Source organism: Eulemur rufifrons, chromosome 15 (genome assembly GCF_041146395.1).
Source record: "Eulemur rufifrons isolate Redbay chromosome 15, OSU_ERuf_1, whole genome shotgun sequence".
Taxonomy (NCBI): domain Eukaryota; kingdom Metazoa; phylum Chordata; class Mammalia; order Primates; family Lemuridae; genus Eulemur; species Eulemur rufifrons.
Genome location: NC_090997.1, coordinates 75,284,891 through 75,310,690, shown reverse-complemented (window position 1 = coordinate 75,310,690; position 25,800 = coordinate 75,284,891). Strand labels below are relative to the sequence as shown.

The 25,800-nt window shown below is 34.5% G+C and overlaps 1 protein-coding gene across 1 annotated transcript in view; it reads right to left on the bottom strand.

Annotated features, from left to right (window-relative positions):
- Window positions 1-9,324: 9,324 nt before the first annotated feature.
- RNF217 (ring finger protein 217) overlaps window positions 9,325-25,800 on the bottom strand; it is a 98,191-nt gene continuing 81,715 nt past the window's right edge. Inside the window, exons 4-6 of the mRNA XM_069488586.1 lie at window positions 14,234-14,435; window positions 11,108-11,179; window positions 9,325-9,398 (exon numbers count right to left, since the gene is read on the bottom strand). Of these exons, the coding sequence (XP_069344687.1) occupies window positions 9,325-9,398; window positions 11,108-11,179; window positions 14,234-14,435 (348 nt within the window). The remainder of the gene's footprint in view (window positions 9,399-11,107; window positions 11,180-14,233; window positions 14,436-25,800) is intronic.

Here is a 25,800-nt window from a genome sequence, read left to right as displayed (position 1 = left end):
TTTGTCAAATATTTACACATATTTGCATATACAACCTGTGTCTTTGTCTTTTCGAAGCACATGGTTTATTTTAATTATTCATCATACATTCATCTGGAAAAGTTGAATTATATACTATGATACATAAAGAATACAACAAAACCAGCACTTTGTATAAAGCTAAAACAATAGGCACAGACCAGGAAGAGCAAATAATACAGTATACAAAATGGCTTGAGTTGATAAAGCTCACTGTGAATGAATAACAACATATAAATAGCAAACATCATGGTTCTCCAGCATCTGTAGGGAATTGTATTACTGATAAAGACAAACTGTAAGGAATTGGTCAAATACATGAAACACCATATAGTTACTTTTATTTTTAACACTTTTTATAAAGTGATTTTGTCCTAATTGGAGCTATAGACAAAACTGACAGCCATTTATTTCAACTCCTGTTCAAACTTAATCAGCATTCTTTTTTGTGGTTGTACAATACATTTCAGTTTCAATAGCTTCAATTTCTGGTGTTTAATATCCATTTTTATACTTTAGTTTAAAAATGAATAATGAATTTAATAAAAATACATTGGCTAACCTGCTGTTCTAGAGATAATACAGTAGATTAGGGTAGCAAATGCAGCCTATACATATTCCTAAAGATATACTGTCTCCTTAGCACTTTAAACAGAGGGACCAAAAAACACTCACAAAAAATATATGGCTCTTTAGATAAGAAATAAAGTCAAGTGAAAAAAAATAAGGCACTAATAACATGTATAATGTTATATACTCATCACACAAAGCACCATATGGAAGGTTAAAGGGACTGTACATTAGTGCTATTGGAAAATGGGAATAAACCCAGTTTTCCTGGCTTTTATTCACCAATTTCTTCCTTTCTTTGTAGTAATTAATTTATAAACACTAAGTGGTGAGGAAATTATAGACTATGTTAAAAGCACAATTCATGGAACCAACAGCATGAAATAATCATTTGGAAATAAGAAGCTGATTACTGTAACGATACAAAAATTAGGTCTTTTAAATACTTCTTATTTCCCAACATTTTCACCTCAGCGGAATTTATCTTTTCCTTTACAATTTCTTTTTAGAGATGTTTTCACATGAATATTAACATTGTCTGTTTTCTTATTTTATTTCTACCTGCCTCTTAAAATATGTTTGAAATGGTTTCTTCCACATAGTTTTGTGGATATCAAAGTTATAGTATAACTAATGAAATGCAGAAAAGTTAAAAAATAAAATTACATAAATATTTTCCAATATCATTAAAAAATCAAAGAAATCTCTTTTCAACCAGGCTCAATTTAAACATGAAAAATATTATGACTTAATTGGGAAATAGCTACAAATTTTACAGAAAACTAAAAATAGCAACAGTGAAATGATGGACAAGTTCTGGTACAAACTACTAGTGGACATTATTCATCTTAAAATTAAGAAATTTCTTCTTATTTTCTATTGTTAATGAGAATATAATTAAAATGGGATACAGTCTGATAATTAAATAGAAGATGACAATTATTCCTTAGAACTACAATTTCTGAATATATTGTAATAACAGATTAAACACCCAAATGTTTTTTTTTTTTAGTATTTTACACTCTGTTAAAAAAGAGAATGTGAATAATTGTCCCACAGTTTTAAGATAGATATACATAATTATAAATACATTTGTTTCATGTAAATGTCTTAAAATCAATTTTGTGTAAAATAGAAACAAAACAACTAACTCTCATGGCTTTTTAATTAATAATGTGTTAACTTACTAACAATTTAATGTCCTGTTTTTATGTTCCTTCTACACAAAATTATTTGTGATCTGTCAGAATTTACTAGTTATTATTATGTTAAATCTGTAACAGATTGTCCTTGTCAAGGCAAATGTTTATACATATATATATATAAACATTATAACAATTAGTAGTCTAGGTTTCATGTGAAATAAGGTTGGTCTACTTTTTTAAATACCATCAACAGAATTTTAATTGTGATGAAAATGATCAAATAATAAAAGTAAGCTATTGAGGAGCTGCCATATGGAACTTTTAAAAAAAATGGGTCTAAAAAAAGTTTTTAGTCAGCTGATAAAAAAAATCATGATGCTTTATCTAGAATTTTCTTTAAAAAGAAACATAAAGCATGCTAATTTTCTATAGACTAAAAAAATTTAGATATTTATATAAAATATTTAGATACTATTTGCTTGAAACAATAAAAATATATTTGGGTATTGAAGAACTAATATGTTAATGAAAATACTACTTTTAATAATTTGGCTAGATTATTGAGAATATTTCCCAAGCCGGGGCATGAGGTGAACACCATGCAAATTTACAGGGAACTGGTGACTGACAGCATAGCTTGCCAGCCACAAGAATTTGAAATGACATTATTTCACCAATTTCTAGGGCCCTTTAATATCCAAGTTTAACTCTTCTTTGAACTTTTCTACGTCATGTACTAAAACTATACTAAATATACTTTGAATGTGACATATCTAAATCATATCAATGAAAAAGCTGAACATTTACAAATGGCAAATGCTTTCTCTAGAACAGGGCTAATATCAATTATATTCAATGTGATCTACTTTAGATTATCGAAAATCTAATAATGTTCACAGAGTATGAATCCATGACTGAATCTTATATACAAATGCTACACTATATAAATCCACCCCAAGTCTAAGCCATAGGACTTTTTGCTGAAACAAAGATCATAAACCATAACCACAATTCTTTTTGGATAAAGGCTGAATGACTTGGGGTCAGGCTGGATGAAAGTCCACACATGCTTTCTTTCTGTCCAACTAATATGCAAGCACAATATTGATCTTACAATATTCATGAAGCAATTTCTGAAGCCTGGTTTTAGAGTATTATTAGGCCCTCTGATCCAACTGACTTCTTTTCACTCATTTGACTTACTTTTTGGCAGAGGGCTAGGCAGTGTTCTCCAACTCCTATCAAGAAGAGGAATAAGTGTTCCAGGCACTCTTGATATATTTCAATTTACAGATAGAATAAACCAAGGTAAATTATGCTCACTAACAGAGCTAAATTGTGGAGTCCTTTCAGTGCTGATTTTTATTTCACTAGAGTGAAAGGAGTTAATGGTAAGACAGAATTTGTCCCACACTTGGCAAGATGGGAAGAAGACTGCAGAGGCAAAAAGCAAGATAATCAGGAAATCTAAGAGAAAACAGGAACTAGATGTCGAAGTATTTGGGTATCATTTCACAAGAAGGGAAGGAAGTCATTTAGTATTAATGATGGAACAGGGTGACAAAACATGGCACAGAACTAAGAAACAAAATGTGTTCTATATGAATAAGTCTGAATAATCTAAGTGATACAAAGTTAAATACACTGAATGAAATTTCTTTTAAAAGACAAAAGTAATGTAAAAAAAGGCAGTGGCAATGTTTTGTGTATTTAAAAAAAATAATTTAATGTCTTTTAAGTCCATATTGTTATTGTCAAAACGATCACTTCTTTAGCCAAAAAATATGTATATATACTTTGTAATGTGCATAACTGTATGCTTCTAAACCTGGCAATATGTACAGGAATCTATAAGATATGTGATACATTTAAGCGTCAGCTAATGCTCACACTACAGTGACTCTCTGTTTCTTGAATTTGGATAAAGTCAACTAAAAAGTTGTGGCCTTGCAACAGTGAAGCATTACACACAATACTTGGGTAGGAAATGTATATTAGTTCTATCCTCAAAACCAGAGTTAGAAAGGAGTTCCACTGCGTTTCTCTCAAAGTCTTGTATCACTAGTTTGCATCTAAAAGGTATCATTTCACAATCTCAAATACTCCTGAAATTCTGATTTTGTTCAGATTATACTTTAATGCTTCTATAAAATTATTTCAGTTTTATCAAAGTAATAATTGTGGATATACATAATAAAATGTGATTTTGGAACTTATTTTCCATATTAGGAGGAAAATGTCATACTTAAATTATAATGATTTGGAAAATAAAATATGTTTATACTGGCAACTGGGGGTAGTTTTAATTTGTCACGTTTCTGGTCAGGGAAACTGCTTTTATAGAATTCATGAACTATGAAATTGCAGTTAAAACTTTTAGTAGAAATTAATTTAATATTTTAAGCAAGTATTACAACCAGGTTATCAAGTAACATTTATTAAGTATTATTTGCTATGTTTGAGCTCCTGATAACCAATTTCTAGGATTACTATAATTTCAGAAATTGCTACTTTTTTTCAGGTATGTTTTACTTGGTTTTAAATCTTTAGCTTCTGATTCTCCCAAATATAAAGAGATGACACATATTTGTTAACACTGTTACTGTACTGTCTCCATTGATAAACGTATCAGTTGCTTTAACTCTGCTGTTAAATTATTTAAATGGGGCCAGCCACAGTGGCTCACACCTATAACCCGAGCACTTTGAGAGGCTGAGGTGGGAGGATCACTTGAGGCCAGGAGTTTGAAACTGGCCTGGGCAACAATGAGACCCTGTCTCTACAAAAAAAAAAAAAGAAAAAAAAAAAAAAAAGAAGGAAGGAAAAAAAGAAAGCTGGCTGTGCCTGTAGTCCCAGCTACTGGGGAAGCTGAGGCAGGAGGATCACTTGAGCTCAGGAGTTTGAGGTTGTAGTGAGCTATGACTGCACCACCATACTCTGACCCAGACAACAGTGAGATCCTGTCTCAAAAAAAAAAAAAATAAAATAAAATAAATAAAATGGCACGAGTATTTTAAAGTGCATTATGGAATTTTAAGGCTATATTTATAATAGACATTAACATAAACCAATAAAGATGACCACAAGAAAAATTACTTTCAAAAGTTGGAATAGATTTTAGCCACAAATATGAAAGAATAAAAATACAATCCAATATGAAGACTCACATTAAGGCATATGTGCAGCTTGCTTATAAAATTAAAATCTAAAATGGTTTTTGGCATAAATGTTCTTATTTTTTTACTTAATAAAAATACCAATTAATGTTTTTTAGGCCACTTTTTTATAATCATAAATTTAACAGGCAGTGTAAAATTCTAAGATTAAAACAATTGTGTTTAACATGTGAACCGCTGGATTGATGTTTTGGCAGATGCACTCTAATCTGACAAAGGTCAGGAAGGAATGCCAATGCTTCGCACATGCCAGAGTGAGTGTTTCACCCCCTCCTGTCTCCTTCTCTTTTAGTGCAGAATAGCAGAGGTGTGGAGAAAAATGAGTTTGGAAAGGGGCACCCAGGACTGGAAAAGATGACAGTGGTTTGCAGGTATTTTAGGGGAGCACTGGATCATATATTTGGGTGGCAGGGTTAAAAGATGAAGGCTCAAATGGGGCCTTGGGGACTCAAGAGATGGCAGTGTCACAGAACAAGGAATTTCCTGACAGGCATTGCTGAATCTTGATACCACAGCAGAGAAAGTACAATTAAAGATATCATGTTGTAACCTGACTGATGTTTATCTTTGATTGTTCTCCTGTCTGTTCAACTCTTAGGATACAGTAGCACCTAGGAGAAAATCAAGGTGGTGGCAACAGGATGTTTCTTGTATTGAAAGGTTTGACCTCTCTTTTCTTATGTGACATATAAAAATTCCTAAGGAACTGTTGGGATTCATTGTAAAATGAATGTTTTATCTTATTCTGTAATTTATAATCATCCCACCAAATCTTACTTAATCTAATTTATTTTTCTATGAATTATTGTGGGCATTTAAAATTGCCAACATATTGCTTCCTACTGTTCACTATGGTGTAAGTTCTTCTCTGGAGCAACATGCACAAACATGGATAGTGTTTTAAAAAATGTGACAAACATCAATTTGGCTTGGGTATTTCATCTAAATCCCTCAAGTTTTCAAACTAGGCAATCCAAAGTCAATTCATCTTTCTCACGTTACCTGACAGACATCTCATCACATTTTATTTTCACTGGAAAAAGATTTGCTCTTATAAGTTTTGGCAAGGTATTTATTTGGCTAAAAAAGCAGAGAGGAAATTATTCTTCAAAAGATGCTTTTCTTTAAAAATTATGCCCCCCTGTGCAATCTTTCTTTTTATCCAAAAAAGGGTCTCAAATACATTTCTATGATCTCATTTCCTAAAAATGCATTAAAAATTTTATTACAAATATCTTGTAAAAACAAAACCTAAAAACTTATGGAAATGTTCACACTAGGTGACAAAAATATATGCAAAAGGGTCTTTACTGATACTTTGTCATAGAGAAGTGAAAACAATCTTGATGTTCATTCCACAATGGGCTAATTCAGTAAATTAAAGTATAACCCCAGAATAGATTATGTAATAAATTACAAAAGAATGAGGTAAATCTATTTAAACTCTTAAGGAAAGGTATCTACAGATCTATAATAAAATGAAAGAGTCACAGTACAGTAAAAATATTATTATTCTCTTTGTATAAATCTAATACACACAGACATATACACGCACACCTATTTGTGTTTTTGTAGAAAGTGTCTGGAAGGGTACATACCAAACCATTAAGTGGTTACCCACTATCAAATAAGGGGTGGGTTAAGCAGAGAAATTTGTATTTTATAAATTCTGTGGGGTCGATTTTTTAAAAAGTAGCATATATTAAATTTATAATAAAAACATATAAAAATGACAAGCCTTGGATATAAAGATATTTATTTTATGTGCATGCTTCTTTTTCTAAAGTAGTTTTTAGAATTTATCCCAAAAGTTACTACTATTATTTTACCTTCAAAGATGGCACTGACATATAAATAATACTTTTTATTTTCTTCTCTTTTTTTAAGATCTTGATGAAACTTAGTAGAACAATTCACAAATAATTACTTAAGTTACCAGCAGGGAAAGGCCTAATATATATTAACCTTTAGGGGGAAAACGCATACATTAATTTAAAAAAATCTGTGCAATAGAAAAATGAAAATCCTGTGTGACACAGTGCACACTATTTCAAGCATTGATGAAATAGCCTTCACTGAAAATAGACACCACTTTGTAACTGGAATATTAGAAAGTTTTCCAAATAATATAAAAATACCTCCAAAAGATAAGTTATTTAAAGAAAGGAATAAAAATCCCTGAGTAGGCCAAAGATAACAGATACTATAACCTAAGAAAATAGACTATCTAAGACCAGAGAGTACATTATTTAGCCAGTAGGTACATATGTATATGGTATATGTATTCATATACAGTTATGGGAATATTTTATATATACCATGCATATGATATATATACATCATACATGTACACATCTGCTAGATTTGATTAATCACATTCACATATTGCCAAACTAACGCCTAAGTCCAGGAAAGACGAACTTACAAAACCTAAGCACTTTTATGACAGAAACGTGTGTATTCAGGCTAGAGATTTTCATTCTTTTGGTCTTAATGCTAGAGTGCCTAAAATAGGCACTCAATAAATATCTGTCAAATGGATGCATGTATGAAAAGATGAATTTGTGAAACTAGAGCATCACTTTTTCTTGTATTACGTTATGCTTTAGAAATATGCTATTCTGGAACCATGAATGTCACACCTTCCTCTAACTGGAAATAGACAACTAGTCCAGACACTGTGGTATAGCTATTCTGTGATACTCAGAAAGAACGAAAGCATGCTGGCTTGTTACCAATGCACTTAGACTTCACATTTTTAGGTCAAACAAAAATAATAAAATGTTCTTACACTCTGGATCCCAATAAAAACAAACTATCCATGTTAATGCATGTTTTATCATATACTCTATTTCAAATCAGACAAGGTTGCTGACACATAAATGTACACACAACAGCTAGTTTTAAGAATGTAGAGACAATTAGAAACTTTAGGCTTCTTGGGGGTCTTTTTATTCTTGTCTGCTGATGAACTTGGTGATGAAAACAAAGGAATATCATAGTTTAGTCACTTGTTCTTTTCTTATTTTTAAAGATTTCTCAGCTTGAAAAAAATTCCTGAAAATATCTTACTCTTTTTATGTGCTTCCTTTATATTTCAGATCAACTCATAAACTCATAAAAAGTTTTCAAATTACCGCACCGTAACAAGACACCAACAAATTACTATGCATTTGAGCAGTAAACACAAGAAAAATCCTTCAAAATTAGTATGTGTTTTTATGAAAAACTTGGGAACAAATAAAAAAAAAGAGAGAGGAGGAAAGGAGAGGAAAGAGGGTGGGGTATTAAATAATGTAAACCTTGACCTAAAGCAGAATTATCTGTAAGTACAAGTTGGTTGAAAAATTAGTAGAATAGGGATTTGTTTCAAGACTTAAGCAGTTCTCTCCACACCAAACTTATTCTTTGGATTAAATAATCCCATGTGAAGGATTTATGAAGCATGTATGCCAAAATATACTAAATCTGAAAAGACTGAATATTTGCATCTTGAGAATTTCTTAAAAGCAGCCTATCATTTCTGTCAGTTCATAAAGCTTAATACTTCTTGGGGTGACATTGTACAAATTTCTGGATGTGTGTGACGAAAAGAGAGAGCAAGAAATAGAAAGGGTCAACATCGAAGTAGCCTGTTGTCTACATTGGTTTTAATTCAATACATTACCAAATTATGCCCACAAAGGAACCATCATCTTTAAATAGGTCTATGAAAGTGTGGAAAAATAGTGTAAAGGCATGGAACTAGATAAATACAAGGTTAATGGGGCTAGTTTTAATATATATTTATATACACACATTCACACCCCTACACATATACACTTCAGTAACTCAGGATTCTTTTCATTAATTTAGTTTCATTAGTTCCCTTTTGGACATTGAGATTTTGAGCAATTATAGCATCTGAAGAATAAAGGAATTATACTGCTTGGGCCACAGATGAAAACAGGTGCATTTGGTGAACTCTCATCTTCTGAAAAGTGGCCTTGCTTGTTGGTACAGATAGGACTTCAGCTATTCATTCACACGAAGTCTCACAAGACAGCTGGGAGGCAGGTTCAGGGTTTAGACAGTCCAAGCAATGCTCAGGAGAGGCGTGCTCAGAACAATTGTGAGGATAACTCGTTCTGAATTAAAATATTTTCTTCCAAGAACCACGAAGGTCAGAGTTATGATACAGATGTTTATAGTTTATGAAAGTGACCATTTTTGAAAAGCAGCAATTTGTTTAGGGAAAGGACAGGATACCAGGTTGGGAGTGCACCGTAGCTAGAGGCATTGTGGCCTGCGGAGAATCACAGGGAGAAGAGACGGTAGAATGTTCCTCTCTGTGTTTTTCAAAATGGGACTCACTGATGGGGGAACCATTCTGTACAGTTCCTACTCCGACCAGCTTAGACGGTATCATCTGCGTTTTACCAGTGCATACCTGTCCGTGATCGTTTTCTCTGTTTTTTACAAAGGCAGTAGATAGGAAATACAAACAAGCCTAGGGATTAAAAAATTTTAATTAGGATGAGCAGTATTTACATATTGAAAATTAAAATTTTAAAATTAAAATTTACATATTTGAAATCTTCCATTTTTATTTATTTGCAAACTGTTTATAAATAATCATTATAGCAATATATGAACATGAAGAGAGGGAAGACACCTATGCTATGAAATGTATTTACTTCTACAAGATTTCATTCTTTAGTATTTCCCTTTAGCTTTTGCCCCTTTTAACACAACCTTGAGTAATACCAGTTTAGACTGGAATAATACTTTCTTTTTCTTTTTTTTTTTTTTTTGAGACAGAGTCTCACTCTGTTGCCCAGGCTAGAGTGAGTGCCGTGGCGTCAGCCTAGCTCACAGCAACCTCAAACTCCTGAGCTCAAGTGATCCTCCTGTCTCAGCCTCCCGAGTAGCTGGGACTACAGGCATGCGCCACCATGCCCGGCTAATTTTTTCTATATATATTTTTAGCTGTCCATATAATTTCTTTCTATTTTTAGTAGAGATGGGGTCTTGCTCTTGCTCAGGCTGGTCTCGAACTCCTGAGCTCAAACGATCCGCCCACCTCGGCCTCCCAGAGTGCTAGGATTACAGGCGTGAGCCACCGCGCCCGGCCCTGGAATAATACTTTCTATCAAAATATCAAACCATAGTCAAATCATTTGTATACTGTGATATTCACACTTCAGTTTCAGGGAGTATAACATATTACTTCAGAACATAGACTGTGGAGCCAAATGTTGGGTTTGAGTCCCAGTTCTACCACTTATGAGGCCCTAGTAAGCCTTAATTTCCTCAACTATAAAATGCAGATAATACTATCTACTTCATAATGTCTTGACTCCTTGCAAAAACTTAAATGTCAGACACTTTATAATTCTATTTGTCCTGCACATGCATTACTTGCTAAAAAGAAGTTTACATATGAAAAATAATGTTATTTAGCAAAAAACCCACACTATGTCTACTATATGGAATGATCATCCATGCAACTTTTATCTACAGCATTTAGTTTAGTTTACAGCATTTAGAATTTAGTTTAAAATTCTCTAAAGCAATGATTATCAAAGTGTGATCTCTGAGCCAGCAGTATCAGCATCATCTGCAAATTTTTTGGAAGTGCCAATTCATGGGCTCTGCCCCTATACTGAGTCAGAAACTGCAGGTAGTAACCAGCAATCTGTGTTTGAACCAGCCATCCAGGCTATTCTAAAGCGTGTTAGGGTCTGAGGACCACTGCTATAAAATACATAATTTAATATACTTGTATAAATAAAACTATACAAGTCACTGAAAGGTTTCCTATTTGTCAGTGTTCAAGTACATGTTAGGTATGTTCCTATACACATTGAAGGCATCTTTTTTATCCAGGGCATTTTTTACTGAACCAAACCAAACACCTAAGGGTATGCCACAGCTTCTTTTCCTTGATGCTCCAATCTGAACTCAGAATTGGAAAATTTTAGTTTTAGTCCACTCTACTATTTCACTAAGATATTAGTTGTATTAACCTTAGTATTCAAAGGGGGCTAATGATGCTTTATAAGATACATGAATCAAATTGTTCATAGACTGAAAAAGGTCAGACAAATACACACTACAGGAAACATACTCCTCTGAATTTTTAAAGAATATGTTGATTAGCTATCTAAAGCAGGCATGAAACAGAAATCATGTCCACTTAATAAAAGTGTTTCTTACCAATTACAACCGCTATGGCCCCTAGCGCTAATCCCAAGACCAGGATTAGAGGTGCAATGAATAATTTTCCAGCTGGAAAACAAAAGGCAAAATAATTTAAAGAGTCTCAAAACAAATTTACCAAACAATTACAGCAATGATTTTAAAATACCACAGTGTATGTTATTTTATAAGAAGTCTGATTATAATTCAGGCTGTATTTCTCTAAGAAATGCATCGGGTGTAGAATAGATATTCACATGTGAGTTCAGTAACTTCACCGAAGTCCTCAGCTCATGCATCCAACATCTCATCAATTGTTTATCTTTTATAACCAAAAAAAAAAAAAAAAAAAAAAATTCCAAAGCAACTAGCTCACTTTATTCTACCAGGACAATCCATCTTTGTGCTTTTCCTTTAATAGATTTTTTTCCATTTTCAATGTTCAAGATGCTGAAAGATTATGAAAACAGTGGCACATTATGAGTTAGCAGGAGAAAACCTAGTTAGCTCACAAAATGGAGAGCAGGTAGGTACTACAGAGGGCTTCTGCCCAAGCCCACATCTAAAAAAGTGGCTTATTTACTTCCTGGGTCCAAAGAAAACTAATAATATGAAGACCTAATAGACTGAAGTACAAATGGGATGTTTTAAGACTGTTACAGAAAACTACCAATAAATATACAATACGTTGAAAGTTACTCAAGTGAATCATTTTACCAAATTGGAAAAGGAAGCACTTATAAAATAAGAAGGCTAAATGCTGGTAAGTATGCCAAGTGATATCAGCCAGAACTTTCTTTTCTAAATGAATAATTAAGCAGTGATGATAATAAACTCTAGTCATATGTAAACACAAGAGTCCACAATCAGAATCCTACTGACTTTGAAAGACACTAGCACAAAAAAAGAGGCCAGTAATTAGTATCTTGTCACTGTACAGTAGTAACCTTAAGGCATGTGACACAGCTGCAGAACTGCACAACCCAAATGCAACAAGCAATAAGAAAGGAACACAGGACTCTGCAGAAGAATCACACAGCTGTGACACCATTCTATGAATTAAGGACAGTAATTTGGACTCACCAATTACACACAAAAAATAGAAACATAATGCAGCCATTTGTTGGAAGTTTGTCAGAAAAATATTAACATTTTTATTCTTTTTTTTTTTTTTTTTTGAGACAGAGTGTTGCTTTGTTGCCCTGGCTAGAGTGAGTGCCGTGGCGTCAGCCTAGCTCACAGCAACCTCAAACTCCTGGGCTTAAGCGATCCTACTGCCTCAGCCTCCCGAGTAGTTGGGACTACAGGCATGCGCCACCATGCCCGGCTAATTTTTTCTATATATATATTTTAGTTGTCCATATAATTTCTTTCTATTTTTAGTAGAGCCGGGGTCTCGCTCTTGCTCAGGCTGGTCTCGAACTCCTGACCTTGAGCGATCCACCTGCCTTGGCCTCCCAGAGTGCCAGGATTACAGGCGTGAGCTACCGCGCCCGGCCAACATTTTTATTCTTAAGAAGTGGTCTTTCGGCCGGGCGCGGTGGCTCACGCCTGTAATCCTAGCACTCTGGGAGGCCGAGGTGGGCGGATCGTTTGAGCTCAGGAGTTCGAGACCAGCCTGAGCAAGAGCGAGACCCCATCTCTACTAAAAATAGAAAGAAATTATATGGACAGCTAAAATATATATATATAAAAAATTAGCCGGGCATGGTGGTGCATGCCTGTAGTCCCAGCTACTCGGGAGGCTGAGACAGGAGGATCGCTTGAGCTCAGGAGTTTGAGGTTGCTGTGAGCTAGGCTGACGCCACAGCACTCACTCTAGCCTGGGCAACAGAGTGAGACTCTGTCTCACAAAAAAAAAAAAAAAAAAGAAAAAGAAAAAAAAAAAAAAAAGAAAAAAAAAAAAAAAAAGAAGTGGTCTTTGGAACCAGATGACCAGACATGTATAATATATAGTTTTTAATATTAAATTTAAAAAGATTACCATTCAATTAGCACCATGCCTAACCATGGGTTTTACTTATATTTTTCACCAACGAGAATCCAATTAAGTAATACTACATTGCATTGAACAATTATGTTTAGTATACTCTTAAAGCTATGCTTAAGTGGTTAGCATATATAGGCTTATATATTTTAAAAGAATCTGCTTTTCTTTCATGCACATAGCTCAGTCATTCATACTTCCTTTTTCAATAATTATCAATACATTTTCCAAATGGCAATGAAACATGACTGCAAAGTAACAGCACTGAAAAGAAATAATGGAGCTCTGCGTGGTGAAAAAGAGAGGAAGAAATCTCACAGCGGAAACACTCCAGAGGAGTAGGGAGCGAGTTCTTGGAAGAAAAATATGAGGTCAGAAGAACACTGTTTCACTCAAAGGCAGTGGCATTAGGCCATGGTGATTAGATTACAAGCAGGTATCTGAGTTTCTGTTTGCGTATTTGCACGTGAGTATGTGTTGGGGCTGTGTGTTGTTGAGGAAGAAGGGGGTAAAAAGTCAATCCACAAAAACATTTATACTTGGATAATCAAACTTGGGTTCGTATGCACTGAGGACATTCGACACTCATCCATTAACTAATGGTTCCACAAGCATTAGTTACTACCTATTAATACAACAGAAAAATATATATAATGACTTATCAATTATAAAGATAAAAGGAAACTCCATTACAGGACTTTGAAATATGTGGATTTTTTTTTGCCTTCCTAGACCACACTCCATGCTGTATCGTACTGCATAATTTCCATGAATAAACATAGGATATGTATCAGACATGCTGCTAGATATCATCCATACAAAAACAAAGGTTGACATTATTTCTCTCATCAAGTGGCTTACCGCAGAGTCTCGGAAATTTAAAAGGCTTCAGATTTCTGCAGTGTAATTAGTAATCTGCTTTTCGAACAAAATCCGCTTGCTCATGTAAGTAGTGTACTGCTAACAAAACTTAAAAGTTTTTAATTTTGATTTCAAAGGGTGAGAGAATATGCTCCTCCTGTTCCCATGGGAAAAGCCCTACTAGGATCCCTGGCACATAGCAGGTGCTCAGAATTGTCGTAGCTGTCACATATCTAAGTTCTATTATCACTACTGGACTCCCAGGGAAGACTCCTATAAGCATGTCAGATACTCACCACAGACCGACCCTCGCACCAATCTCCTTAAATGAGGTCTCTCTGGGAGGTAGCGATATTTGCATCCAAATATACTGAGGTTTGATGTGTGGTCTCCAAAGAAACGGAGCTGGCGGTATCTCTCCCCACATCGATAACAAAAATTAGTGTTACATTGGGAGCATGTCATATGGTCACATCCTTCAGTTCTCTGGATGTGGATCTGTAACAGTGAAAGAAAGAGAAGGAAAGGGTATTCAAGTTTTTAATAAGTAAAATCTAGCAAATTTTATGGAACATTTATGAGTTTCACCGAAATAGAAGTCTCTCGTAGCATTCCTGAGGCTGTCAATTTGTTCATGATCACACCCTTCAAGATTATATTTTTACCAAATACTTTCATGTATGCAAAACTTGGTAACATTTCAGGTATTCCAGCTGTTGTCTTATTCTGACCAATATATAAATATACACATCCCAGGGAAGACACATTTGGGTTAGGAGGTAATTTAAAATGCTATGAAAGTATATTTTGTTTATGTAATGATCAGCAAGAATGAGGTGGCTTGGGGAAATAAGAAGAGATGAACAATATTCCTTAAAAGAAGGGATTATGTAAAACTTTTTGTGAATAAATATCAAAAAGCAGAAATCTCTCTTTGCTAAAGGAAATGACAGCAGATATAAATGTACCTGCAATCGCATTTTAGTTTCCAACTCTAAAATTATTTGTAAATACGTTGTTTATAGACATGTTTGTACAGTGCCATCTGTACAACTAAGCACCTTCGTCTGTTGTTGCAGTTGAGTTATGTGCAAATACAGCATCACCCATAATGTAACAAGAATTTTACTCTTGGATAGTCTACCATATACCCAAAGTGGCAGTCACTGTTTCACGCACTGAGGCCAAGTTATCATCAAGATATTACTCTTTCAGATAGAATTGGACACAACTGAGAATCCTCATGGACACTGTAAATAAACTGGAGCCATCTTGCACTGAAATATGTGCACACTTTATTAGGTGAATAATCATGAAAAGAGAAATTGACAGAATTTTACATTATTTTGCCAAGAGAAAAATAATTTGGTCACACTGCCCAAATCTCCTGTGATTAAAATGAGATCACCTAAAAAGAGTCTTTCCATTTAACCAGGGAGTAGGCGTTTACTACATTTAAGTTATATCTTCACTCATTCCATATAAATATATATGAGTTCTTTGCTTAGAAATTTTATTTAAAATGTTCCCAATACCATTTTGATTATCGTAAGCAGCTATCCATGACGTTGCTCTGGGACTAGTGTGTCAGTGAATGTTTTAATGCAATTGGGAACTTTACCATTAACACATGAGTCAAACTCTCCAGTGGTTGTGTTTGACTCTTGCCAGTTAAGCCTTTGGCCACAGTACACACTTTACATATTTCACCTGAAATTATGTTCTCCTTCCCCTAGTACACTCTGTAGTTTTCCAAACTTATGCACTAGTGTAGTTACAGCTGCATTTTTTAAAAACTGGTCAATAATTATGAAGATAAAATCATCCAGGAAAAAGAAAAAAGCTCTGTGAAAAGAGAAATTAAAAGGTTGAGAGATGAAAAAAATTTAGCCACTTTAAAATATAATCTTGTAAGTTTTAATAAAACATGTTTGAAGTTGCTAACTGTAAAACATATGCAGTATTTCAGTTTTAGTGATAACCAAAATGTTAAACTGCAATTTAAAGGAACAATAGGAATTTAAAAAGAACTTGTGAGGCTGCTTGTAAAATAACAACAGGTATTAATCATAGTAATGGTAAAAGTTTCATTTAAAAAATACACATGTGTGTGAATCTAATTATCAGTCTATCCATTCATCCATCCATCTGTCCATCCTTCCATCCATCCTTCCATCCATCCATCCATCCATCCATCCAACTATCTATCTACTTACCTCTCCGGAGAGTTTCTAGATGATTGTGACCATTTTGAAGAAGTCATGATTAAGTAGAAGGCAGCATATTATGGCAAGCATTTTATACATGGGTAAATGAATAAACCAAGAAAGAAAAGTTTGCCAAGTGGCTGGCAGGACTGCAGGTATTCAAAATTGTTAGGTGAATTGTAAGTTAAATGTCCATTCCCTTCTAGCGGCTGACTGACACTAGGCAGGTAAGCCTCACCCTGGAGGGAGGTTGAAAGGACATGGGCTTTGACTTCAAAGCCCGTGTTTGAATTCTGGCTCTGCTAGCTGTTAAAAAAGCAGTCAATTTACCTCTCCCAAGCCTCAAGTTAGATAATATTCCTTACCATGTAGTGTAAAATGTGGTAATATATGTACAATGTCTAACCCATTGTTTGGCACATACTGAATCAGATCAATGTAAAGTTGTTCCCCACCTAGACCTTCCCCTTTATTCACCTAAAATGTGAGAAGTCAAATGCCCGGGTAATGTAACTGCAACCCCCTGATTGTCAGGTTGTCCCCTTTCTCACTTCTTCACATGGGTAATTCTTAGGCTGATGCTGGCCTAGAGAGTACCTTCCTAGGCAGGCGAGGGCTAGCTTGTGGTCAAGGGCATATGAGCATCTGGGGTCAAGGGTTACCAACAAATCACGATTTGGGCAATAAAAGCAAAACTCATGTTTCTTGCTTTGGTTGCCTTATCCTTTTTCAGTCATATCACATTTTTATTCTTTTACATGACAGTCCAGTAGCAGTGGATCCAGGTTTTGTGGGGCCTGTAGTTTACCTAATTTGAGGATCTTTCCTCAAGGAGAAGAATGTAAATCACAAACACACATTAGATACAAGGTCTAAGAAAGGGCGGGTGCAGGTGAGGGTCTCTGAAGCGTAAGCTCTTTAGCTTTCTGGTAAATCAGCCCCTAGCCCAGCAGGTACCCTGTAGTGTGCATGTGTATCAATGACTACCGTGGCCACATTCACTTGGCATAGTAGATGGTGTTAGAAACGACCCAGGCCAAAGTCCCCACTGGGCCCTTGAACCATTTCTGATCCCTCTTTCAATCACCTGAGCACTAGGAGAAAACATGCTTGAAGACAACTAATGAGCACCCAGAACATGGTACACTCAACTTTTTCACTACATAATTGTGTCTGATCTTAAAATGGAGATAACACAACTTAAAACTCATGATAACACAGCAGTAACCTATAAAGGGAAGAGGGCTAATACGTCCTTAGAGCCCATTATGTGCCAAGCATTGTACACAGATTAGCACTTTTAAGCCTCATAACTGCACCGTGAGATTGGCATTCTTATTTATAACCAAGCTCAGGAAAGTAATCTGCTTGAGAGTGACAATCCTAGGGAATGAAGAAAGGATTTTGAATTTACGTCTGTTTCTTTATAATGCTAAGCAGCCTCTTACTACAAACTTAAAGGTAAAACCAGAAAGTCAATCTTATTGTTTGGCAACTGGCAGCACAATCTTTACCCTAGTCAGACTAGCACGTCTGCTCTCCCTGCACAAGGCACATGGTCTTTCTGCTGGTTTCTGCCATTCTCTGGGCCAATTCACATTCTTCATTCAAAACGGCACCAGAACTTTTTCTGACAGCCAACTTGTTCTACTAAGTTAAACTTGTGACTGACAGTTCATTTGCCTCAAAATTTCACATGTAATTTTCACTGTCATTTTATATGTGCTTTTTATATTGCTTTATTGGGTTCTAAAATTTTTATGGGGCCTATTATTTCATTTAAATAAGGAAGACTGCAATTTCTAGTCTTTCTCTTTTAACAGTCTTTCCTTATTAGTAATATAAAATTCTGAACACAGCAGGCAAGAAAAATGTTGGTCAAATAATATTTCTGCACAGGAAGTGATCAAATTGTAAGCTCTGATAATGCTCTATAGTAACCCTGTACACACTGCAGGATTGCATGATTCTATAGATTAATTTGAATATTTTATGCACATGATCATGGAAAATGGCTCCATAATTTACCAACTGTCAAGTACACGGTTCTTCCTTGAATACTGTTGTGACTATACTGGCTTACATATGAATATTTTATTATTTGATACTAACAGAGAAATGAACTAATAAAATACAAGTTAATGTGCACCAGGAGACATTACTTTTCAATTTGCTAAGCAAGTTGTAATTTTGAACTTCTAAAAGGGTCACACTTTGACAATGCCATCTTTGTTTATTTTTAAAACACAGGTTTAAACTGTATTAATATTTATATGAGGTTCATTTTTTTCTCAATGAAGTTTTTTCTCATAGCTTTGAAAACATTCATCAGTTTAGTTCTGCTAACAAACTAATCACTCAAGTGGCTATAATTTAGCATCAAAATTCTGCTTTTATTTAAGAGACAAAGACAGACTAGGACAGACTAGTTATTCCTAATCCATTAGAGTAAACTATTAATAAGCCACAATGTCATTCAATTTGTTATTACTCAGAGAGTTTTTCTCCATCTATAACAAGTAAGGATGGCTGATATTTAAGGAATTGAATATTTATGCACCAAATGTTGCTTATGTCTTTCTATACTTTTTAGTCATAAGATGAAATGTTCAGAATAAGTTAGATATTTCCTTAATAAGATTTTGATATTAAGTCTCAATTGTAGTAAGATATGACCCAACAGACAAATTTTGTGCCTACAAGACAGATGAAGGTTTGCAATAAGAGAATAATAATTATATATACTGACAGTCCTGACGAACCCATCACAAGTCAAAAATATTGTAAATTGAAAATTTTGTAAGTTGAAAATATCGTAAGACAAAAATAGGCATTTTGTAGACATAACGGGATGCAAAAACACAAAACACATATCCAAAAAAATGCTGGCAACACGCTGCACTTGTATTGATTGTTTACTTTTGTGCTATACCAGATAAGATAATGCCCAAGGAGCTAGTATTAAATAACATGATAAATAAAGTGGCTATTTCCACTCTCAATAAGGAAAAAAGAAAAACAATGTGAACTTTCAGGAAAAACAAAGTAACAGGCATATAAGTTCCAAATATAAGGCCTGACGATATATGGAGTGATTAAGGAGTCGACAGTGAGCAAGGACTCTAGTGGCACTTTTCCTAAAAGTTGTGATCTCATAGAAAAAGAAATGTAATCCTAGTTCCATAATTATATATTCTTGATCATGTGACTACCCAATTGGTTTTTAAATTTTTATAATCATCCTTTAGAAAAAACAGAAGTATTAAATTTGATATTAAAATAGAATGTGAATATTAATAAATCTGACAATATAAAAACAAAGTTACAGCTTATAGAAAATGGGAATCAGGGAAAAGTAGAAGGAATTGCAAAAGGGCTAATACCCTCATATATCATCTAAAACTAAGACCATAGAGCAGAGGTTTAAGTATATTACTTAAAAGTAAAAGATAAAGCAAGAACTAAAATAATAACTATCAAATATTGAAAGTGGAAAAAAGGAAAGGAATAAATAAGTGAAATGAATCCTCAACTGCTGTGTCAGGGAGTCACAGATATTGTCAAAGACAATGTATAAAAACCTACTATTTAGAGGTAATTATCAGAAGCAAAAACCCAAATGAACTAAAAGTTATATGACAGTCTCATAGTCTATCAGGGTAGACTATGTTGCAAAAATTAAATAAGATGCTGATTTCAAAATTATTTGGTGTCTCCTGCTATGATGTTAGCTTTTTAAAGTGAACACGCTGATAAATCTGATAACTTTAATTGTCTCCAATGTACTGGTTTTCCTTGTTATAGAGAATTTCATATACGCTTAAAGTTGTCTTATGATTAATTTATAATGACAGAAATTCCTTGAAGTACAGAGTACTAACCAATTCTTATCCCCCAGAGTAGAGCCCTACTACAAATTACCCCTAGTTTTCTTCCTTCTTCTTTACCATACTTCCCTTGACCCCATGCCCCCAAGTCCTCAGAAATCTTTAGATGCCAGTTTTCCCCTCCTTCACCTTCATCTTCCCCGTTCTCCTCTGTGATCATGCGCCCTAACCAATAAATCCTTCCTTTAATTTCACATGACCCTCTAGTCAGTGATTACCCTCATGCTTTCATTTTTACCGTACTTACTAAAAGAACACCCTACACTAGCTGTTCTTACTCACGGCTCAATTCCTCCTTAACTGACTGCAATCCCACACTCCTGAAACATCCAGCTGTCTTTCATTCATTCATTCACTCAACAAATAATTATTTGGTCATTGAAAAAATCTGACGTGGCTCCTGCCTTTATGAAGCTCAAAGTCTAAGGTGGAGGCAGACGTTAATCAACTGTACAAATAAATATACACCTCTAAGCTATATATTTATATACTTACAAGCTATATATATAAGCTATACCAAAAGCTATAAGAAAAGAAGAAGGTCTGAAGAGAGTACTTAATAGAGGAGCTTGATCTGCTGTCAGGGTCAGAAGAGGTTTCTCTAAGGAAGTGACATTTGGTCTGAGAAATGAAGGACAAGTAGCAGTTCACCAGTTAGGGGGACTTACAGGTGGAGCATTCCAAGCACAGCATACTCATGGCCTTGAGGATCACCCTGTACTGGCCCTTTTGCAGCCATTTCTCGCTCCACATTTAAAAACTCTTTAATTATCTGCATCCCTCTGCTCAAACCCTCTACTGTCCCAGTCTATAAAAGCCACAGGGGCCCAGATCATTTACATCTTTTTCATTATCTCATTAAAGGGACTTGCACAGGTACTGACACAAAGCATGTTCTCAATAAATACATATAAAAAAAAACAAATGAATATTATCCATGGTCCCCTAAATTGCCAAAGCCAATGAACATGCTTTAGTTTTTATCTTTGTGTACCTCTGTGTCTTTAATCAGCTGATCACACTACCTCCTTCCTGACCTTTGATATATTCTTACTTCAATGACATCTTTTTTCCAGATTCTTCTTTTATCTCTCTTTAGGTTCCTATTCCTTCACCTCTTCCTTAATCCCATCCATAATTTACCACTTTGCACATGCTCTTTGAATCTCCACATTCAAATAGTTTCAACTTTCCTCCATTGGATCTCATTTCGTTATCTCACTGTGGACCTGGCTCCTAAGCTTCAGACTCACATGGCAACTGTTTGCTGGTCACACACAGCTATATGCCCTGTGGCCATCTCAAGGTCAAATAAACAAAACCGAACTCACCATCATGCCATGGCCCTCTATAGCAACAATAACGAAATAAAAGTAGGTCTGTTTCCATTATTTTATCTCAGTTTATGGTATCACCATCCATCTAGACCCTGACGCTACATACCTGGTAGTTATCCTCTTATTTCTCACATTCAATTAATCATGGAGGTCAGGCAGCTTTAGCCCCACGATTTTTATCTAATCCTTCTCTTCCCCAGCCCTTGACAACTAGCCTGGCTTATACTGTCATTATTTCCTTCTGGATGTCTGTAAAAATTGACAGTGACCAACCTAAAATATAAATCTGATATCATCACGCTCCTGCTCACAACTTTTCAATGGCCTCCACCATCTGGAGGATGAAACCCAAGTTTCTGAATGTTGCATGCTAAGTCTGGGCTCTTGTTTGCTTCTCCAGCCCCACCTTTCACCACTTCCTTCTGTGAACCTTACCCTAAGGGAACCACAAAGTGCTTGTGGCTTCTATAGAACCACACACTTCCCGGCTCTGTGCCTTTGCACTTTTGGGCAACCATACGACTGTCACGCTTTGGACAGGCCTCCATTCCATGAATCCTCTCGCCTCATCTTCTGCTTCCTCCACTCTGCTGCAGCCACATTCCACTCCTGCTGTGCTTCAAAAACCTCAGGCAAGCTCCCTTCTCAGGGTCTCCTGGACACCTTTCATCATGTCATAATCCACCAACAATCCTCAACAATGTAGCTCTCCTGGATGCCCCAAGATGAATGAGATGTCCTTTCACCAAGAGCCCTCTTACAATATTCTCTGCAAAGCCCTGCTGAAGTGCAGTAGTTTTCTCCTTGTCAGTCTAATGACTATGTCTCCCCTTCTGGGAGTTTCATGAGAAAAAGGACCATGTCTCATAAAGCACATAATGGATTCTCATTAAATGGAAGAATGAAAGATGACATTCATCTATTCAACCATCTATTTAGTGCTACACAATGCCTGGCAACAGTTCTAAATACTAGATAGAGCTTCCTCAGAGGACAAAGTAGAAAATTCCTGCCTCATGGCTGTAAAATATGTCCATTATATCCATTATTTTAAGTAATGATAAGTAATATGATACTATGGAGAAAAAGATAAAAGCATAGAAGGGGAGATAGTACCTACTGAGGAAGGGAAGGGTAATTTAAAATAACAGATAAGGTGGCCAAAGACAGCTTTACCGAGAAGCTGAATTTCACGCAAAGACATACAGGAAGTGCGGAGAGCCTGGCATGCAGATACCTGTAAAAAGAACATTCCAGACAGAAAGAAGAGCAAGTGTGGAGACCCTGAGAAGGGGGCATGCCCAGTGATTTTGAAGCACAGCAGGAGTGGAATGTGGTTGCAGCAGGTGAAGAAGCAGATGAAACAAGAGGCTTCATGAAACGGAGGCACGTCCAAAGTGCAATGGTCATATGGTCACCATAAAGACTAGCTTTTGCTCTTCGTGAGATGGGAACCACAGAGTTTTGAGCACAGGAGTGATGTAATCTGTCTTATGTTTAACAGCCTCATTCTGGCTGCTGGGTTAAGAACATTGTGAAGAGTGAGAAACCAGTCAGGAGGCTATTGCAAAACTCCTATCGAGAGAGAGAGAGATGATGATGTCTTGCCCCAGATTAGTGAAAGTGGGGGTGCTGAGACATGGTCAGATGCTAAATATTTTGATGGCACAATCTACAAAACTTAATGACTGACTGGATGTGGGGTAAGAAACAGAGTCTGGAATGACCCAAAGTTCTTGGCCTGAGCAGCTGGAAGATTGGAGTTGCCATTATTGAGATGGATAACCTATGAGAAAAACCACTTTGGGAAGAAGAGAATATACTGCATTGGAGAAGCCTATTAGAGCCAAGCAAAGACATATCAGGAATCAGCAATGCCTATTCACATTTTGGTATTTCTTTTAAAAACAGAAAAATAATTGTCCTGTCACCTAGAAATAAGGAATGTGTTGATCCTGGAATAAAATAAATGACTTAATTACCCTTTAATTCATAAGTCACATTACTTATATGTTAGCCTAAGAAAATGTATAATTTCCTAATTAATTATCTCTCCTCTGTGTCTTGTAAAAAATGTCTTAAAAAAGAAATGGGAGACTATTTATATAAGAAGAAAATCAAAGTGGTTAGCTGTAGATAATCTAGTTGGCTAAGAATGACTATATTTCTATCATATTACATAATGTTTACATGAATCTTTCTTTTATCTGACATTAAGGAAGAAGGTAATTTGGGGGAAGGATGTCTAAGGAGTTCCCCTTTAACTTTCCAAATAAAAAAAAGCTAACCATTTTGAGAAATATTAAGCCTCAATTTTGCTTTAGTAAACCCAGTATTCTGAGCAACATTTAACCTTTGGAAAAAGAAAAGTTAACGGCCAAATCTCTAAAAGTTCTATGTCTAGGCAAATAGAGCTATTTTTCTGTGAGCTAAGTAGCTGCAGAAAGGTGAGATGTTATAGTTCTTTTGTTCTCTTGTTAGATTTTATTTTTAATCATGAAATATTCCAAGCATATAAAAAATTATCGATAATAATATAACAGCCATGCATCAACTTATCATCCACATTGAATAATGTTAACATATTGCAATATTTGCTTCAGAACTATTTTTGAAGCAATAACACCTCCTTTACATAGTGCCTTCTATATATAATTAATGTTTCTAACTTTAACTTCCCGCTTGCGTTACACTTGCTTGCCTCAAATTGTCAGATAAGAAGGCCCAAAGGTGTGCCATCTGTCTTTTAAGTGTACATATGTTAAAAATATATACTGAGTGGTTAGAAATTTGGCCTTTGGAAAAATGAAGTTTTAACAATTCATAACTTCACAAAGGCAAAACATAAAAGGGCAAAAAGACAAATTTGGTTAACTGAAAGATGAGTAATACTAATTGGCTAATATTGAACTTTTTGAGGAAGAAACAGAAGACTGACTCATTAACTGTCCTCACAAATTTCTCATTCACATTTTTCAAGGCTTCATTCTATCTTTAATGATGCTTACTATAATATTAAACAGTAATACATGAGTTAGTAAAATAAAATAATATTTATTTAAATTTTTTCTTTACAAAGTATGCGTCGAACAATAAAACTGTATGTGGTAGCCACTTTCTGAAAAAAAGGAATTGATGAAATATTATTATGTTTATTGCCTTTAATTTAGTTAGTGGGGTATTACTATACCATTTAAAGAACTATAATGAGTGCGTATTTTAGAATAGCTTATGAGTGTTTTAAGCTTTTAAATGGAAGCACAAATTTTAAAAAAGGAACATTTGCACTTAAAAATGGTAAGGCTGGTAAATTTTATGTTTTTTACCATGATAAAATAAAAGTGCTATTTGATTCCGAACATTGTTTTTGAAAAATAAACATAACTTCACCAATGATTTAGCATATGTACATGTGAAACTGGTTACAACTGTGTTTATTTATTTGTTTTATATTGTATAAGTCTGTTTTTGTTACTTTTAGGTATCTCACTTTTCATTTTCTTTGACTTAGTAATTCTCTTTCTTAACTCAGATTTCATATCTAATCTATTCTACAAAACATTGTCTCAAAATGAATTTTTACATGAAATTAAGCAAATATTCTAATATCTCTAACAAAATTTAAATTATTTACTTGATTTAAATTTACTTCAATCTTAAAATTATCACAAACTAGATTTAGTTTTGTGGTAACTAAGTTCAAGAAAGACATTTCAAAATTTGCACATATTTTCTGCAGGTTAAGAGTTTATATAAAGTAGAAAACTCATTGTCAAGAAAAAAAAGATGTTTCATAAGGGTCTGAAGAACAATTCTCTGCATTAAGTAAGGCAATGAGATTCAAATAAAATGGCTAATAAAGTTGTCTTAATATGGTGCTATTAAATTCTCATAAAAATGTTCTATAAATAACTTCCAGAAATGTTTATATGTTTTTAGTATTAAAAAAAAATCACACTTATGAATAAGTATCTTGACCATAAATCAGAAAAGAACTTTTAATACTCATCCTTGTTATCTGCCAAAATTCAATTGTAAATAATTTTGATTTCTAAGCACAAGTCAAATCTCTTCATAATGCTATAACACATATTAAATTGGCCTTTCCATTTGAGAAAAAGTTAAAAATTTATTAAGGGGAGAAGTGACATTTATAGGTAAATGAGAGAAAAACTTGTTTTATTTGGAATACTAATTAAAATAATGAATGAACAGATCATCAAACCTTGCTTAGATGGGAAAATTTTACAAAGGCATAATCATTTAAAATTCACCAGTATAAGTATAGAATTTTTTTAAAAAATTAGCAGCAAGATTAGAGAGCTCAGAAAAGAAACTAAATTATATATTATAATTTAGCATGTTTAAAAGAAATTACAAGTCAACTGGTAAGGAGAGAATTATTAAATAAATAGAATTTGGTTAGATGGTT